The 18613-nt window shown below is 47.7% G+C and overlaps 1 protein-coding gene across 1 annotated transcript in view; it reads left to right on the top strand.

Annotated features, from left to right (window-relative positions):
* The window catches only part of LOC132836640 (spectrin beta chain, non-erythrocytic 4-like), a 197079-nt gene that overhangs the window by 131922 nt on the left and 46544 nt on the right, over positions 1-18613 (top strand). Inside the window, exons 25-27 of the mRNA XM_060856031.1 lie at positions 3779-4153; positions 8501-8745; positions 11219-11357. Coding sequence (XP_060712014.1) covers positions 3779-4153; positions 8501-8745; positions 11219-11357 — 759 coding nt within the window. The remainder of the gene's footprint in view (positions 1-3778; positions 4154-8500; positions 8746-11218; positions 11358-18613) is intronic.

The following is an 18613-nucleotide window of genomic DNA, read 5'->3' as shown; positions in this document are numbered from 1 at the left end:
GTCCCCACAGAGAACGGAGTTGACGGAAGCATTTAGAGGACACGAGTGGACACAGTCCTGCTGCAGAGTATAGAAACCATCTTTGTCATGTGTTACATGCATGAACACACACATGACAGACATACGCACATGAACACTGACGGACACGTGCATGAACACATGACATAGACACACATGACCACAAACATGCATGAACATTCATGACACATACACCTGCGTGAATAACACGGACACATGCAGACACGGTGTTGGGTATTGGACATTGTTGCCTGTAATTTTTAGATTTGAATTGTTCCAAGTTTGGGGTTTGCAGGGCTTTACAAATTTGTAGATTTGGGGTTTTTGTGGGTTTGGTGTTTTCATGGGCATGGGAGTTTTGTAGGTTTGGGATTTTTGAGGATGCTTAGATGCTTTGGGGTCTTTTAGTTTATTTGGGAGTGGGTTTTGAGAAGATTTGTAGCTCGGATTGAGCTTCTGGATGTAGGTTTACTCGCTGAGCTGGAAGGTTCATTTTCAGATGTTTTGTCACCATACCAGGTAACATCATCAGTGAGCCTCCAGTGAAGCACTGGTGTTAGTGACCCACTTTCTATTTATGTGTTTAGGGTTCCTTGGGTCTGTGATATCATGTCCTGTGGTGATGTAACTTGCTGTGGTGATGTCATTTCCTGTTATTTTGTTAAATGGAGTCCAAGTTGATGTGTTTGCTGATAGAGTTCCGGTTGGAATGCCATGCTTCTCGGAATTCGTGTGTGTGTCTCTGTTTGGCTTGTTCTAGGATGGTACCTTGCAAGAACTGTAACAAACACAACTTTGGACAAATGGGCAAAAAACTAGCCCCTAGGATACATGAACATTAACTAGCCACAAAAAGACGTGACCCTTTCTCACTAGTATCCTTACATACAAATGAGGAAGGACACCACTTCGACTGGGACAACACATCCATCCTAGGACAAGCCAAACAGACATATGCACGAGAATTCCTAGAATGTCTGAAAATGAAACTTCTAGCTCAGCGAGCAAACTTACATCCAGTTTTTTTGGGATTTTTGTGGCAGTTCAGTGTTCTTATGGGGGATCAGGGTTTGTATGGAGGTTTGGGGCTTTTGGAGAGGATTGGGATTTTTGTGGGGGATTGGGGTTTTGGGAATTGGGGTTTTTAGAGTCAGAGTCATAGAGATCTACAGTACAGAAACAGACCCTTCAGTCCAACTTGTCCATGCCGACCAGATATCATATGATATCATCAGATATCATACCTAATCTAGTCCCTCTAAATCCTTCCAATTAATACACAACCTTTGTAATTGTGGCAGCCTTCCACCACTTCCTCTGGCAGCTCATTCCATACATGCACCACCATGTTTTCCCTTAGGCCCCTTTTATATTTCTCACCCAAAACCTATACCTCTAGTTCTGGACTTCTCCCATGCCAGTGAAAAGACTTTGTCTACTTATCCTATCCATGCCCCTCATGATTTAATAAACCTCTATAAGGTCATCCCTCAGCTACCGACGCTCCAGGGAAAACAGCCTATTCAGCCTCTCACTATAGCTCAAATCCACAAACCCTGGCAATGTTCTTGTAAATCCTTTATGAACCCTTTCACATTTCACAACATTCTTCTGAGAGGAGGGAGACCAGAATTGCACACTGTATTACAAAAATGGCCAAACTAGTGTCCTGTACAGCCGCAACATGACCTCCCAATTCCCGTACTCAATGCACTTACCAATAAAGGAAAGCGTACCAAACACCTTCTTCACTATCCTAGCTATCTACAACTCCACTTCCAAGGAACTATGAAGCTGCACTCCAACGTCTCTTTGTTCAGCAACATCCCCCAGGATCTTACCATTAAGTGTATAAGTTCTGCTAAGATTTGCTTTCCAAAAATGCAGCACCTCGCGTTTATCTAAATTAAACTCCATCTGCCATTCCTCAGCCCATTGGTCCATCTGCTCAAAATGCCGTTGTACTCTGAGGTAACCTTCCCTGTCCACTATACCTCCAATTTTGGTGGGGGATTTGGGTTTTTGTGGGGAATTGGGGTTTTTGTGGGGCATTGGGATTTTTATGGAGGATTTGGAGCATCAGAGGCTGAGGTTTATAAAACCAGGAGAGGCGTAGATAGGCTAAATAGCCAAAGTCGGGGAGTTCAGAACTAGAGGGCATAGGTTTAGGGTGAGAGAGGAAAGATATAAAAGAGACTTAAGGGGCAACTTTTTCATGCAGAGGGTGGTACGTGTATGGAATAAGCTGCCAGAGGATGTGGTGAAGGCTGGTACTACTGCAACATTTAAAAGGCATTTGGAGGGTATATGAATAGGAAGGGTTTGGAGGGTTATGGGCCAAGTGCTGGCAGGTGGGACTAGATTGGGTTGGGATATCTGGTCGGCATGGACGGGTTGGACCGAAGGGTCTGTTCCGTGCTGTACATCTCTATGACTCTATAATCTAAATTCTCTTTAAACCTTTTTATTCACTTACTACATTGGTAGAGGGGTACTTCAATCATATGGATGCTGTATGAAAGAGGAGTGAAGCAGATGGAAAATGGGTGGCCCTGTGGGTAGAAAGGTGTCTGATGGAAAGTTTGGTCCCCAGTGCTGTAACCTTCACCACGGTTGAGGCAAATGGTTCGAATCTATCCCGACCGGCACAACCATACGGTTGGAACCCATCCACTTTGGCTGTGCAGCCAACTGTGTCAGAGTGTCCACATGGCTGTGATAACCTGCCTGTTATAATCCAGAGCTCTGTATGGGGAGCCTCCAGCTTGCCTTCCATCCCATGGTTGGGAATCTCTCCCACTCTTACCACAAGCCATTGTCGCCTGTTGGAAGGCTTTACAGGCTGATAACCAACCTTCCTTAACACACCTCTCTGGGCCTTCAAGTCCCAAGAGTGGGACCTGTTGACACGGGCAATGATGCTACCCACTGCCTCACACGATGTGCTAGACAACACATTAGAATGAATACTTGTGGGAGAAACCGAAATGAGCTTCCATTTCACCAGCAGCTCCCATGAACCTGTGCCTGGGACTAGTGCTGTAGCAGCAGGGGAGCAGTCCTTAACTAGGCTGGAGGGGGGAGCAGGGAACTGTCCTGGTCTCAGTCTGAGGGGGGAGTAGGGAACAGTCTTGGTCCCAGTGTGAGGGGGGAGCAGGGAACAGTCCTGGTCCCAGACTGAGGGCGGAGCAGGGAATAGTCCTGGTCCCAGTGTGAGTGTGGAGCAGGGAACAGTCCTGGTCCTGGTCTGACGGGCGAGCAGGGAACAGTCCTGGTCCCGGTCTGAGGGGGGAGCAGGGTACAGTCCTAGTCCTGGTCTGAAGGGGGGAGCAGGGATCAATCCTGGCCCCAGTCTGAAGGGGGAGCAGGGAATAGTCCTGGTGCCAGTCTGAGGGGGGAGCAAGGAACAGTCCTGGTCCTGGTCTGAGGGGGGAGCAGGGAACAGTCCTGGTCCTGGTCTGAGGGGAGAGAAGGGATCAATCCTGGTGCCAGTCTGAGGTGGGAGCAGGGAACAGTCCTGGTCCCAGTCTGAGGGCGGAGCAGGGATCAATCCTGGTCCCAGTCTGAGAGGGGTGCAAGGAACAGTCGTGGACCAGGCTGAGGGGGAACCGTCCTGGACCAGGCCGAGGGGGTTCAGGGAACAATCCTGGAGCAGGTCTGTAAGTGCAAGGTGAGATCCTGTTGGGGAGGGTGGAATAAGATAAGTGCATGTCTGTTAATGGGATGGATCTGATGGGACTGTCCTCGTTTGGTTCCTCAGCTGCTGCTAGAGAAGTTCACTGAGTTTGCCCACGAGACTGGGGTGATCGGGCAGGAGCGGGTGAACACGGTCAACCAGATGATCGATGAGCTGATTGACTACGGCCACATGGACGCAGCTACCATTGCGGAGTGGAAGGACGGTGTGAGCGAGGCCTGGGCTGACCTGTTGGAACTGATCGAGACCCGAGCCCAGATGCTGTCAGCCTCCCAGGAGCTGCACAAATTCTTCAGTGACTGCAAGGAGGTGGCCGGCCACATCGAGGAGAAACACAAACAGCTTCCGGAAGTTTCCGTCGGAGACTCCAGCAGCACTTTCACTCTGCAGAGGATGCTGAGTTCGTTTGAGCATGACATTCAGGTCCTGGTTACACAGGTACTAGCTCGTTCGCTTTCAGTATTCCAAACTCTTGGCCTAACATTCACAGAAAAGACCGAAGTGTTGGTTTGGATGTTAGCCAGGGAGTGAGACCTTGGTGTGTTGCTTTCACCTCACCTTTGCACTCGGCATGCTGCAATCTTTGGTACTGAGTTTGACAGTTTGGATCATCTGCTTCTATTTAATCACATTTTTTTTATTCTTGCTGTTTAGTTTTGATTCTTTTTTCTTTTCACCTTTATTCCCTAATACTGTTGTTAAACACCAGCTAGGCATCCATTCACATCTCTTACAAATGTGCATCACAATTTAAAAACCCCCCACCCCTTCACTGGGCCCCTGGCCAATCAGAGGCTTGTGCTCACTGAGACCATGGAGGAAGTGGTGACCGCTCCTGGAAGTTCATGCCTGGGATCTCCTGGACCGCGGAGGACCCAGGATCTATATGAGTGGGGGTGGGGGGTGATGTTTTTGGGTGTTATGGACCAGGCCAGACTCCCTCAAACCATTTCAAGAAAGTAGCCACACCCTAACTTTGCTCGTTGTTTTAAGTCGGTGTAAGAGTGGATATTCTAGAAGAGAATCAGCTGTCAAACCACTTGGTTTTAAACAAAACAATTTATGTACAAGATTACTGAATGAAACAGAAAACAGAATACCGAATAACTTATCCTGTCCGAAAACCCAACTTCATGATGGTGTTCCAAATACATGCAACAATCCCCATAAACACCCCTTGGCACAAAAGGAAACATCAAACACAGGTTCTCTCAGGATAGAAATCAGAGAGCGAGAGAGTACCAGCTTGCACCTGCTTCTTTGGGTCCATCAGCCTTTCTTTTCATGCTCTTACTTGGGAAAAAAAAACCAAACCAGTGAAAAGCTGAGCTGGCAGAACTGGCCACTCCCCTTTCATTGTACAAGTGTTGTTTTTAAACTTGAAAGCCTTCTGTCTGAGGCAGTATCTGTTAGCTATGACCAAATTGACCCTAAAACCTACAACCCCAGACTTTTTGGAGTCTGTGTTGTATATGACCTCTCTGAAAAGAAAAGCCAAGGACTGTATAACCTTGGTAAAGGAGCAACTTTGTCACACCTCCTCCATTTAAAAAAAAATGAACCATCAAGATTCAAAGATGGCTTAATTTTAAAACCCCCTAACAATGTGTTAGTACTCTAAAACACACATATAGGTGACATTGACTAGAACTGTGCAAACATGCACAACTACATTCTGTTTCAGTCTGTTGTACTCCTGTCACTGAACGCCTCTGTTTTTCATTCGAGTCTTGACAATGTGTTGGCAGTCACATTTTCTCGTCCTGCCACACACACACTTTTCAAATTGAATGGCTGTAACATAAGAACATAGGAACTAGGAGCAGGAGTAGGCCGTCTGGCCCTTCGAGCCTGCTCCACCATTCAATAAGATCATGGCTGATCTTTTCATGGCCTCAGCTCCACTTACCCGCGTTTTCACCACATCCTTTAATTCCTTTATTTTTCAAAAAAGTATCCATCTTAGCTTTAAAAGCGATTGCTGAAGTAGCTTCAACTGCTTTCCTGGGCAAGGACTTCCATAGATTAACAACCCTCTGGGTGCAGAAGTTCCTTCTTAGTTCAGTTCTAAACCTGCTCCCTCTAATCTTGAGGCCATACCCTCTTGTCCTGGTTCATTGCCAAGTACCAGATCCAGTGGGGCCTCCCTTCTTGTCAGTCCCTCAACATACTGTGTCAGGAAACCCTCCTGCACACGTTGGACAAAAACGGATCCATCTGACGTACTAGAGTTATAGCATTTCCAGTCAATATTGGGGAAGTGTAAGTCCCCCATAATGACCACCCTGTTCCTTTCACTCCTGCTCAGAATCATTTTGCCAATCCTCTCCTCCACATCCCTGGAACTCTGCGGAGGCCTATAAAAACCTCCCAATAGTGTGACCTCTCCTCTCCTGTTTCTAACCTCAGCTCATACCAACTCAGTAGAAGAGTCCTCGTCAAACGTTCTTTCAGCCACCATTATACAGTCTTGACTAACAAAGTCACATCTCACCTTCTTTTATCGCCTTCCCTGATCTTAATGAAAGATCAAAACCCTGGAACCTGCAACATCCATTCCTGATCCTGCTGTATCCATGTCTCCGAAATGGCGACAACATCGAAATTCCAGTACCTGTCCATGCTGCCAGCTCACATACCTTACTCTGGATAGTCCTGGCGTTGAAGTAGACACACTTCAAACCAGCTTGCTGTCTGCCAGCACACTCCTGTGACCGTGAAATCCTGTCCCTGTCCTCCCTACTCTCATCCTCCTGGAACTACACCACAGGTTCCCATCCCACCCGAATAGCACGAGCAAATTTCCCACTCAGGGTTGTCCTGCTTGTAGAGGTCCAACCTTCCCCAGAATGAGCTCCAATTATCCATATACCTGAAACCCTCCCTCCTGCACCATTCCTGCAGCCACATCTTCAGCTGATATCTCTCCCTGTTCTTCGTCTTGCTATCACGTGGCACTGCTTCCACCCTAACTTCCTGAAATCCTGCCTTTTCTCCCTATCCGACTTTCTTCCTATGTCATTGGTAGCTATGTGGACTACAGCTTGGGGCTGATCACCCTCTCCCTTAAGGACCCCAAAGACACGATCCGAGACACCATGGACACTGGCACTTAGGAGGCAACACACCAACCGTGAGTCTCTTTTGTTCCCAACAAACCTTCTAACTGACCCTCTAACTATTGAGTCCTCAATGACTACCACTCTCCTCCTTTACCCACTTCCCTTCTGTGTACCAGGGACAGGCTCTGGGCCAGAGAGCTGCACCACAGTCCATGCCCCTGGTAAGTTGCATCTCCCAACAGTCTCCAAAACGGTATACTTGCTTTTCAGGGGAATGACCACAGAGGATCCCTCCACTGACTGTTTTCTCCCCCTTTGAACAGTCACCCAGCTTTCTTCCCAGGGAGTAACTACTTTAGATTAGATTACTTACAGTGTGGAAACAGGCCCTTCAGCCCAACAAGTCCATACCGACCCTCCGAAGAGCAACCCACCCAGACCCATTCCCCTACATTTACCCCTTCACCTAACACGATGGGCAATTTAACATGGCCAATTCACCTAACCTGCACACCTTTAGATTGTGGGAGGAAACCGGAGCACCCGGAGGAAACCCACGCAGACACGGGGAGAATGTGCAAACTCCACGCAGTCAGTCGCCTGAGGTGGGAATTGAACCCAGGTCTCTAGCGTTATGAGGCAGCAGTGCTAACCACTATGCCACCGTGCCACCCTACTTCCCTGCCATCGTACTTCCCTGTAAATCTTATCTATCACAGTCTCTGCCTCCCGAATGATCCAAAGTTCATCCAACTCCCGCTCCAGTTGCCTAACGCGGTCTTGGAGGAACGAGAGTTGGGTGCACTTCCTGCAGACGTACTTGGATGGGATCCTAATGGTATCCCTCACCTCAAACATCATGCAGGAGGAACATTCCTCTCCCTGCAATGCCATCCCTGCTCATCCCCTTATCAGAAAGTAAAAAAGAAGAGAAGCTTACCTGATATGTCCCTGGTGTTTAAGGTTAGAGGAGGTGGATGGGTGGAAGACAAGATTAGAGCAGTACTGGAAAAGCTCAGTAGATCAGACAGCATCCGAGGAGCAGGAACATGGATGCTTCGGGCAGGAGCCCTGCATCAGGTCTCGAATCTCCAGCATCTGCGGTCCTCACTTTAGTCTTTTCCTCATGGAAGAAGGCAGCTCCAACTCCAGCTTGTCTGCTCATTCCAGCAGCTTGGCCTTAAGCACCTTTCCTAAAACACCCAACGTCACTTCTTCCAAACCCTACAAGAGTAGGGTCTAGGGTTTAGAAAACACTCGCTCGTATAACTGAGGGGAAAAGAAAGTCCCTCCTTTCCCAGAAACCTCTATTCTCTGAGGTAAGCTTTTAAAGATTTAAGTTAGTGACTCACCTTTCCCGCCCCATGTCCAAGTTCCCACTCTTCCTGTTGGAGAAATACCCGATAGGTCTTTCTATTTTCTCGTTGTCTTCTTGCAAGAGTACAGCACCAGAACCCGTTACTTGCACCCATAGCCACCATGAATAGGTTTTTAACTTCAGAAATTGGCACTTAGACGGGAGTTCAAAAGTTCACTTTCTGAAGGGGTTGGGGGGAACCTGGAGGGGTTGGCATTCCCAGGTATCTGCTGCCCTTGTCCTTCTGCCGAGTGTGGAAGGTGAATTTTTTTTATTGACAACAAAGAACAATATTTTGCCTTTTCTCTCCCCACTAGACTGATGTTCAGTGTTTGATCTAACGCATTCTGTGTCCTCGGTTGCTAGGTCAGGCAGCTCCAGGAAAATGCGGCCCAGTTGCGGACGGTGTACGCTGGCGAGAATGCAGAGGCCATCCTTGAGCAGGAGCAGGGAGTCATGCAGGCTTGGAAGGAGCTACTGAGCAGTTGTGACCAGCGGAAGCTCCAGCTTACCACGACCAGCGACAGAATCCGCTTCTTCAGCATGGTCCGTGACTTGGTCAGCTGGATGGACAGCATCATCTGTCAGATCGGGACGGGAGAGAAACCTCGGTATGTGGCAGAGTGCAGCCCAGCGTCGCCTCAGTAGCTTTCAGAATCAAATCTGCGCAATGTGTTGTTAACAGCATAAGCTTTAGCAGTTGGTGTGCTTGGTTTATTCTTGTGTTGTTGTTGCTGCTACCAAACTGCACGTGCCTGTTGTGCAGTTTTAGAATTAGAATTAGAATTCCGACAGTGTGGAAACAGGCCCTTCGGCCCATCAAGTCCACACCGACCCTCCCAAGAGTAACCCACCCAGACCCATTCCCTTATCCTATATATTTGCCCCCACTAATGCACCTAACCTATACATTCCTGTGGGCAATTTAGCATGGCCGATTGACCTAACCTGCACATCTTTGGACTGTGGGAGGAAACCAGAGCACCTGGACACGGGGAGAATGTGCAAACTCCACACAGACAGTGGCCCGAGGCTGGAATCAAACCTGAGTCCCTGGCGCTGTGAGGCAGCAGTGCTAACCACTGAGCCACTGTGCCACCCATTGTACGCTGTTGTCACCTCTGGCTGTAACTCCGAAACCAGGAGCCTAGTGTCCTTTGTCACCACCTCACTTGCAAAGAATGCGGGAAAGACTTGCAGTGAGTGCAACAGTTTGCCCTTCCCATACAGCTTGCTGACGCCTGACCCAAACCTGATTACAGTGCCTCACGCATGCAGGTATTATAGTCCAGCCACATTGGCTTCATGTTTTCTGCCACCTTTCAGCAGAACGTCAATGTCTTTTTATTTTATCGAGTTTTGGGAAGATTTGTAGCTCAGGTTGAGGTTCTGGATGTAGGTTTGCTCGCTGAGTTGGAAGGTTCATCCCTAGATGTTTCACCACCTTACTAGGTAACATCTTCAGTGGGCCAAGTACTGCTGATGATTCCTGCTTTCTAGTTATATGTTTGAGTTTCTTTGGATTGGTGATGTCATTTCCTGTGGCGACGTCATTTCCGGTTTTTTTTTTCTCAGGTGGTGGTAAATGGGGTCTTTTTCTTTATGTTTAGCACCCAAGAGGTCATTTTGGAAAGTTTCAATGTGAGTTGAAGCCATGACCAGCTCCGTTATCTGCTGAGATACCTCAGCGTCCTTCTGTGCTGTAAATAGCTCTAAAATGCACATATTGTGTCATCCACAACAGCATCTAACCTCCAGGTCACTTTGATTGGCACGCTGCTACGTTGCCCAGCCCATTTTTGGATGTTGCTTACAGACTTACTTGGAGTCAGTGCCTCAGATCTCAAAATTAATATCCTTCTGACCATTTAAAATAGAAACCTAGAAACGTGGGAAACAGCATGGAGCCCAGCCATAAGGATCATTCCATATGGCAGTGGGAGCCGTGCTATTCGCTGGACACAGCGTTTTAATTCTTTTCCAGACCTGAGTTGCATCAAACTATTTGAACTATTCCTTCTTTCAAAAAACGTCTAGAGTGTGGTGCTGGAAAAGCACAGCAGGTCAGGCAGCATCTGAGGAGCAGGAGAATCAACGTTTCAGGCATAAGCTCTTTATCAGAAAAGTAGCTCTGTAGCTTTGATGAAGGACTTATGCCTGAAACGTTGATTCTCCTGCTTCTCGGATGCTGCCTGACCTGCTGTGCTTTTCCAGCACCACACTCTCGGCTCTGATCTCCAGTATCTGTAGTCCTCACTTTCTCTTAGCTCTTTCAAAAAAGACTGTTACTGAAGGTGAAGAGATCAGGGTAGTCTTTCCTTCAGCTGGCTGTCGCTGACAAGGTCAGCACCTATTGTCCGTCCCTAGTTGCCCTAGGTGGTGGGCTGCCTTCTTGAACCACTGCAGTCCATGTCCTCTAGGTAGACCCACAGTGCCCTGAGGGAGGGAGTTTCAGGATTTTGACCCAATGACCCAAAGGGAACAACAACGTATTTCCAAGTCAGGACAGTGAATAGCTTGGATGGGAGCCTGCAAGTCGTGGTGTTTCCGTGTACAGGTTTTTCTGCTATAACATGACAGCTGTATTCCTCTGCAACTCCGTGCAACAGAAAACGACGCTATGGAAAACCGCTACAGAAAATCACACTGTGGCAGATCACTATAGAAAGTCACTATACCCATTCAGTAGAATGTTTGTGTTAAGCCAAACAGCATCCACAGTTCGTCAATCAGTTTACAGCCAATTCATGTTAACGAAACCCATGTTAAAGCAGAATGACCTGAATCTGCTGACCTTCCCTTTTTAGATAGTAAAGGTCATGGGTTTGGAAAATGCAATGAAAGGAGCCTTTGTGAGATGCTGCAGCACAGCTTGTAGACAGGATAGGTTCTTCTGCTCTTATGCAACAGTTGTGTTTCTCTGCAGTAGAAAATCACTCAGTAGAAGATCGCTTCTTCAGTAATGTTGGAGTATTGTAGCAGTGTGAATAATATTGCTGTACCAGCCATATTCATCCACAGCTTTTCCTCAATGCCTGGTGCAGTGCAATGTGTCAGACAATGATCGCTCTGCTCTCTCTCCAGGGATGTCTCGTCAGTGGAGGTGCTGATGAATTACCACCAAGGTCTCCGAGGGGAAATTGAAGCCAGGCACAAGAAGCTTTCGGCTTGTATCGAATTGGGCAAAACGTTACTCACCAGTACCAACCAGTCTTCCGATGAGGTAATACACCGCCACACTGACTATCTGCTAATGGCGCCAACACTGTAGGTGTTCAGCTTCACTCCCTGCACTTCAAAGCCTTTATTAAAGAGAGTATGATTGTATTAGAAACAGTTGAAAGAACATTCACTCTACTGTTTCTTGGAATGAGGGGTTATCATATGAGGAAAGGTCAGATAGATTGTGCCGGGAGATCCAAGATGGCGGCGATCCAGTAGGTCTGCCCTGCTAGGCTCTGCCCAGAAATCCAGACAAAGTGGTGCGTTCACCCTCCCTTTTCTCTCATTATGATGTAAATCACTGGTTTCAGACCTCTGGAATGTTATTTATTAGTTTCAGTGCTTTTTATAAAGAAACAAAAATGTCTAAGGGAAAAAGACTGTGAGGATTGCAACAAGGAGGGCACTCTCCAGCAGTACCGGACAGGCCTGCAGCCGTGGTATCGGTTCTGCAAACGCCCCTGGGGACTTATCTGTGGAGCACAGCCTGGTCACGGAGTTCATAAAACTCCGAGGGTAGATCAGTGATGGAGGAGACCCGGACCACGCTGGAACCGATCTCGGCCATGCTGCAAGAGCAGGTCCAGGAGATCCAGTGACTCGGACGGCACGTCGTGGAAGTGGAGCAGCAGGCCGCGGCTTCCGAAACTGCGATAGAATCCTCAGAAGGACAGATCCAGGCCCTGGAAAGGCAAGTATGGGCCTTAGTCAAACAGGTTGACGATCTCGGAAATTGGGGCCGTCAGAAGAACATCCGCCCGATCGGCTGCCGGAACGGGAAGAGGGAGGCCAGCTGATCAGCTTCTTGGAGAAATGGCTCCCACATTTTCTGAAGCTGAAAGTTGGGGCAGGCCGGGTGCGGACCGAGCGGGCCCACCAGGTCGCAGTGTGCAGGCCCGGGTCGGACCAGCGCCCCTGCCCGATCCTAATGCGACTCCAGTGTTACAGAGACAAACAAATGATGCTGGAAGCTGGTAGAGCACTGGGGAAGGATCCACAGGCTCTGATATATAAAGGATCAAGAATTATGTTCTTTCAAGACTTTTCTGTGGCCATGATCCATAAGAGAAAGGCCTTTGATGAGGTCAAATGGAGGCTGAGGGACTTGAATATTTAGTATTCTGTAAGATATCCGGCAATATTACATTTCAGCCACGAAGGGTCCGTGTTTAGTTTTGACTCATTGGAAAAGGCAAAGGACTTCCTGGATAACTTAAGTTAGACTGGCTGGCTCAAATAATATGGACAATCGTGTTCACTTTGTTTTTCTGTAGTTTGACTGGTTTGCCTGGTTTTGTCTTTTTAATATGTGGGGGTCTTCCCTTTTCTTTCTCTCTCTCCCCTCTCGTTATCCTTTGATTTTCTATCATTCCCTGCTCATTTCTCTTTTTTTTGGTATGGTATGGGGGGGCTGGTTTTCATTTCTTTTTTCCCAGGACTGCCTAGGGTCAACCTATGGTTTGGATGGGTTGAATGCCCTCTTTTAATTTTCTTGTTGTAAGATGCGTGTGACTGTTATATACTTTGTTTTGTCTGGGTTTGGGGCGTGGCTTCAGCTAGAAAGAGCTAGAGCTATGGAGGGGTTTTGGATACTGCTGGGGGGGGGGGGAATGACCTACCAGAGGAAAGCCATAGTGGTCAGGTCTCTGGCACTGAGCCTGTCACTGTGGCCCAGAAGGGAAGGGGGCAGAATAGAAAAGCACTATTAGTAGGAGACTCGGTTGTTGGGAGAATTGACAGGATATTTTGTGGTCAGGATCGGGATTCCCTGAAGGTATGTTGCCTCCCTGGTGCCAGGGTCCGGGATGTCTCCGATTGGGTGTACAAGATTATGAAAGGGGAGGGTGAACAGCCAGAAATCGTGTTACATATTGGCACCAATGATATAGCCAGGAAAAGGATCGAGGATATAAAACGTGATTTCAGGGAGTTAGGGTGGAAGCTGCAGAGCAGGACGTACAGAGTAGTGTTCTCGGGTTTACTACCGGTGCCACGAGATAGCGAGGTGAGGAACAGGGAGTGGGTGCAGCTTAATACGTGGTGTAGGAGGGAGGGCTTCAGAAATGTAGGTAATTGGGATGCCTTCTGGGGAGGGTGGGACCTGTACATGAAGGATGGGTTACACCTGAACTGGAAAGGGACCAATGTCCTGGGTGGAAGGTTTGCTCAAGTGGTTCAGGAGGGTTTAAACTAGTTTGGCAGGGGGGTGGGAACCTGAGCTATGTACCGGTGGTGAGAGTTGATGGAGATGAGGCAATAGCAAGAGGTAGCGCAGCCAGTGGGAAGGAATTTCCTGGGAAAGAACCAAGGGATTGGTTAAAGTGTGTTTGCTTTAATGCAAGGAGTATCAGGAATAGAAGTGATGAGCTTAGAGCATGGATCAGTACCTGGTGCTATGATGTTGTGGCCATATCAGAGACATGGGTTTCTCAGGGGCAGGAATGGTTGCTGGATGTTCCAGGGTTTAGAACATTTAAAAAGAATAGGGAGGGGGGAAAAGGAGAGGAGGTGTAGCACTGCTAATCAGAGAGGGTATCACAGCTACAGAAGTTACCATTGCTGAGGAGGGTCTGCCTACTGAGTCAGTATGAGTGGAAATTAGGAACAGTAAGGGAGCAGTCACCTCATTAGGGGGTTACTACAGGCCCCCCAATAACAGCAGGGAGATTGAAGAAAGCATAGGTTGGCAGATGTTGGAAAAGTGTGAATGTAGTAGGGTCGTTGTAATGGGTGACTTTAACTTTCCCAATTTTGATTGGAACCTCCTCTGAGCAGATGGTTTGGAAGGAGCTGTTTTTGTACGGTGTGTTCAGGAGGGTTTCCTAACTCAGTACGTTGACAGGCCGACGAGGGGAGAGGCCATTTTGGATTTGGTGCTCGGCAATGAGCCAGGGCAGGTGTCAGATCTTGTGGTGGGAGAGCATTTTGGTGATAGTGGCCACAACTGCCTCACGTTCTACATGAAGAAGGAGAGAAGCAGGCACAATGGGAAGATATTTAATTGGGGAAAAAGAAACTACGATGCTATCAGGCATGAGTTGGGAAGCATGGGCTGGGAGCAACTTCTCCATGGAAAGGGCACTATAGACATGTGGAGACTGTTTAAGGAACAGTTGTTGCGAGTGATGCATAAATGTGTTCCTCTGAGACAGGCAAGAACTTCTCGTCAAAAGAAAGAAGATAGCTTATGTAAGGTGGAGGAAGCAAGGTTCTTGCTCAGCTCTAGAGGATTGAGGAGAGCCAGGAGGAGGCACAAAAAAGGCTTGGCAGGAAGGATTAGGGAGAATCCAAAGGCATTTTACACGTATGTGAGGAATAAGAGAATGATCAAAGAAAGTGTAGGGCCGATCAGGGATAGCATAGGGAACTTGTGTGGAGAGTCTGAGGAAGTAGGGGAAGCCCTAAATGAGTTTTTTGCTTCTGTCTTTACGAAAGAAAAGGACCTTGTAGTGAATGAAACCATTGAGGAGCAGGTAAGCATGCTGGAACGGATAGAGATTGAGGAAGCTGATGTGCTGAAAACTTTGACAAACATTAAGATTGACAAGTCGCCAGGCCAGACCAGATTTGTTCTCTGCTGCTTTGGGAAGCGAGAAATGTGATTGCTTCACCGCTTGCGAAGATCTTTGCATCCTCGCTCTCCACCGGAGTCATACCTGAGGACTGGAGGGAGGCAAATGTAATTCCTCTCTTCAAGAAAGGAAATAGGGAAATCCCCAGCAATTACAGACCAGTAAGTCTCACGTCTGTCATCTGCAAGGTGTTAGAAAGGATTCTGGGGGATAGGATTTGTGACCATCTGGAAGAGCATGGCTTGATTAAATGCAGTCAGCACGGCTTTGTGAGGGGCAGGTCATGCCTCACAAATCTTATAGAATTCTTTGAGGATGTTACTAGACACGTTGATGAGGGTCGAGTAGTGGATGTGGTGTATGTGAACTTCAGCAAGGCATTTGATAAGGTTCCCCATGGTAGGCTCATTCAGAAGGTCAGGAAGAATGGAATACAGGGAAATTTAGCTGTCTGGGTACAGAATTGGCTGGTCGACAGAAGACAGCGAGTGGAAGGAAAATATTCAGCCTGGAAGTCAGTGGTGAGTGGTGTTCCACAGGGCTCGGTTCTTGGGCCTCTACCCCTTGTAATTTTTATTAATGGCTTGGAAGAGGAGATTGAAGGATGGGTCAGCAAGTTTGCAGACGACACAAAGGTTGGAGGTGTCGTTGACAGTATAGAGGACTGTTGTAGGCTACAGCGGGACATTGACAGGATGCAGAGATGGGCTGAGAGGTGGCAGATGGAGTTCAATGGAGTGGGCGGCACGGTGGCACAGTGGTTAGCACTGCTGCCTCACAGCGCTAGAGACCCGGGTTCAATTCCCGACTCAGGCGACTGACTGTGTGGAGTTTGCACATTCTCCCCATGTCTGCGTGGGTTTCCTCCGGGTGCTCCGGTTTCCTCCCACAGTCCAAAGATGTGCAGGTCAGGTGAATTGGCCATGCTAAATTGTCCATAGTGTTAGGTAAAGGGGTAAATGTAGGGGTATGGGTGGGTAGCGCTTCGGCGGGTCGGTGTGGACTTGTTGGGCTGAAGGGCCTGTTTCCACACTGTAAGTAATCTAATCTAATCTAATCTAAACGTGAAATGATGCATTTTGGAAGGTCAAACTTGAAAGTTGATTACAGGAGTAAAGACAGGATTCTTGGCAGTGTGGAGGAACAGAGGGATCTTGGTGTGCAGGTACATAGATCCCTTAAAATTGCCACCCAAGTGGACAGGGTTGTTAAGAAAGCATATGGTGGTTTGGCTTTCATTAACAGGGGGATTGAGTTTAAGAGCCGTGAGATCTTGTGGCAACTCTGTAAAACTTTGGTTAGACCGCACTTGGAATACTGTGTCCAGTTCTGGTCACCCTATTATAGGGAAGATGTGGATGCTTTGGAGAGGGTTCAGAGGAGATTTACCAGGATGCTGCCTGGAATGGAGGGCTTATCTTACGAAGAGAGGTTGACTGAGCTCAGACTTTTTTCATTGGAAAACATAAGGAAGGGAGGGGACCTAATTGAGGTGTACAAGATAATGAGAGGCATAAATAGAGTTGATAGCCAGAGACTTTTTCCCAGGGCAGAAATTGTTAACACGAGAGGTCATAGTTTTAAGCTGTTTTGCGGAAAGTATAGAGGGGATGTCAGAGGTGGGTTCTTTACGCAGAGAGTTGTGAGAGCATGGAATGTGTTGCCAGCAGCAGTTGTGAAACGAGGTCATTGAGGATGTTTAAGAGACTGCTGGACATGCATATGGTCACAGAAATTTAAGGGTTCATACATTAGCTTTACCTTACATGAGGATCAATGGTTGGTACAACATCGCGGGCTGAAGGGCCTGTTCTGTGCTGTACTGTTCTATGTTCTAGGGGTTGGTAGGTAGTATGGGCGCTCCCTGTGGGGAAGGGGAGAGTCTCCTTTTATTTGTGTTCGAGGTTGGTTCATTGTAGAGGTAGTTTTAGAAGTTTTGATTTGGTAGTTTTTGTAGTTGTATTTTCAAACAGTTTATACAGACTGTTTACTGTTTTCACTCAGTGTGCTATAAATGGGCTTTTTCCTCCGGGGGATCATGGGCTGCTTTGGATGGCTAAGGCTAATCGCTCGTTTAAATGGTGCACCTGGAACATTAAGGGGAGTCATTCACCAGTTAAGGGAAAGAAAAGGGTCAATGTAGTAGTTCTGTTCGCCGAGCTGGAAGTTTTAGTTGCAAACGTTTCGTCCCCTGGCTAGGAGACATCATCAGTGCTGTGGAGCCTCCTGCGAAGCGCTTCTTTGATGTTTCTTCTGGTATTTATAGTGGTATGTCCTTGCCGCTTCCGGGTGTCAGTTTCAGCTGTCCGCTGTAGTGGTTGGTATATTGGGTCCAGGTCGATGTGTTTGTTGATGGAGTTTGTGGATTAATGCAATGCCTCTAGGAATTCCCTGGCTGTTCTCTGTCTGGCTTGCCCTATGATAGTAGTGTTTTCCCAGTTGAATTCATGTTGCTTGTTGTCTGCGTGTGTGGCTACTAGGGATAGCTGGTCGTGTCGTTTCGTGGCTAGTTGGTGTTCATGTATGCGGATTGTTAGCTGTCTTCCTGTTTGTCCTATATAGTGTTTTGTGCAGTCCTTGCATGGTATTTTATAAACTACATTAGTTTTGCTCATGTTGGGTATTGGCTCCTTTGTTCTAGTAAGTTGTTGTCTGAGCGTGGCTGTTGGTTTGTGTGCCGTTATGAGTCCTAAGGGTCGCAGCAGTCTGGCTGTCAGTTCTGAAACGCTCCTGATGCACAAAACACTATATAGGACAAACAGGAAGACAGCTAACAATCCGCATACATGAACACCAACTAGCCACGAAACGACACGACCAGCTATCCCTAGTAGCCACACACTCAGACAACAAGCAACATGAATTCGACTGGGAAAACACTACTATCATAGGGCAAGCCAGACAGAGAACAGCCAGGGAATTCCTAGAGGCATGGCATTCATCCACAAACTCCATCAACAAACACATCGACCTGGACCCAATATACCAACCACTACAGCGGACAGCTGAAACTGACACCCGGAAGCGGCAAGGACATACCACTATAAATACCGGAAGAAACATCAAAGAAGCGCTTCGCAGGAGGCTCCACAGCACTGACAAATCTTCGCACAAACTTTGAAGGGTCAATGTAGCCTTGCTGCAAGAAACATATCTAACCGATAAGGAGTACTTAAAGTTACAGCAGGGAGGGTTCAGCTGGGTGTTTTTTCCATCCTTTAATTCGAAAAGTCGAGGAGTAGCTACACTCATTCAGAAGAAACTACCATTTCAGTTGTTAGACCAAATTAAGGATGAATGTGGGCGGTTTCTGATCCTTAAAGCTTTAATACATGGAGAGGAATAAGGGATCTTGAATATATATTGCCCCCCGCCACACCCTCTCAAATTCTTAACAGATGCGCTCTCCAGGTTGGTGGCCCTTGGGGCGCTTCATACAATTATACGGGGAGACTTTAACCGACTTATGGACCCTGAGGTGGATAGAATACCGAGGGGTCTCGTTGGCATATCCCTGCAATCCAGGCAGCTGGTGGACCTGAACAGGGAGCTGGGCTTGGTGGATGTGTGGAGATGTCTTCACCCTGAGGGTAGGGATGTCACCATTTTTTCTGAACCCACACAAGTGGTTCACTAGGATTGGCATGTTTTTGAACTCGGTGCTGTCCTGCAGAATTGGGAACAT

The sequence above is a fragment of the Hemiscyllium ocellatum genome, chromosome 47 (genome assembly GCF_020745735.1).
Source record: "Hemiscyllium ocellatum isolate sHemOce1 chromosome 47, sHemOce1.pat.X.cur, whole genome shotgun sequence".
In the NCBI taxonomy this organism is placed as follows: domain Eukaryota; kingdom Metazoa; phylum Chordata; class Chondrichthyes; order Orectolobiformes; family Hemiscylliidae; genus Hemiscyllium; species Hemiscyllium ocellatum.
This window is presented reverse-complemented; position numbering and strand designations above follow the sequence as displayed.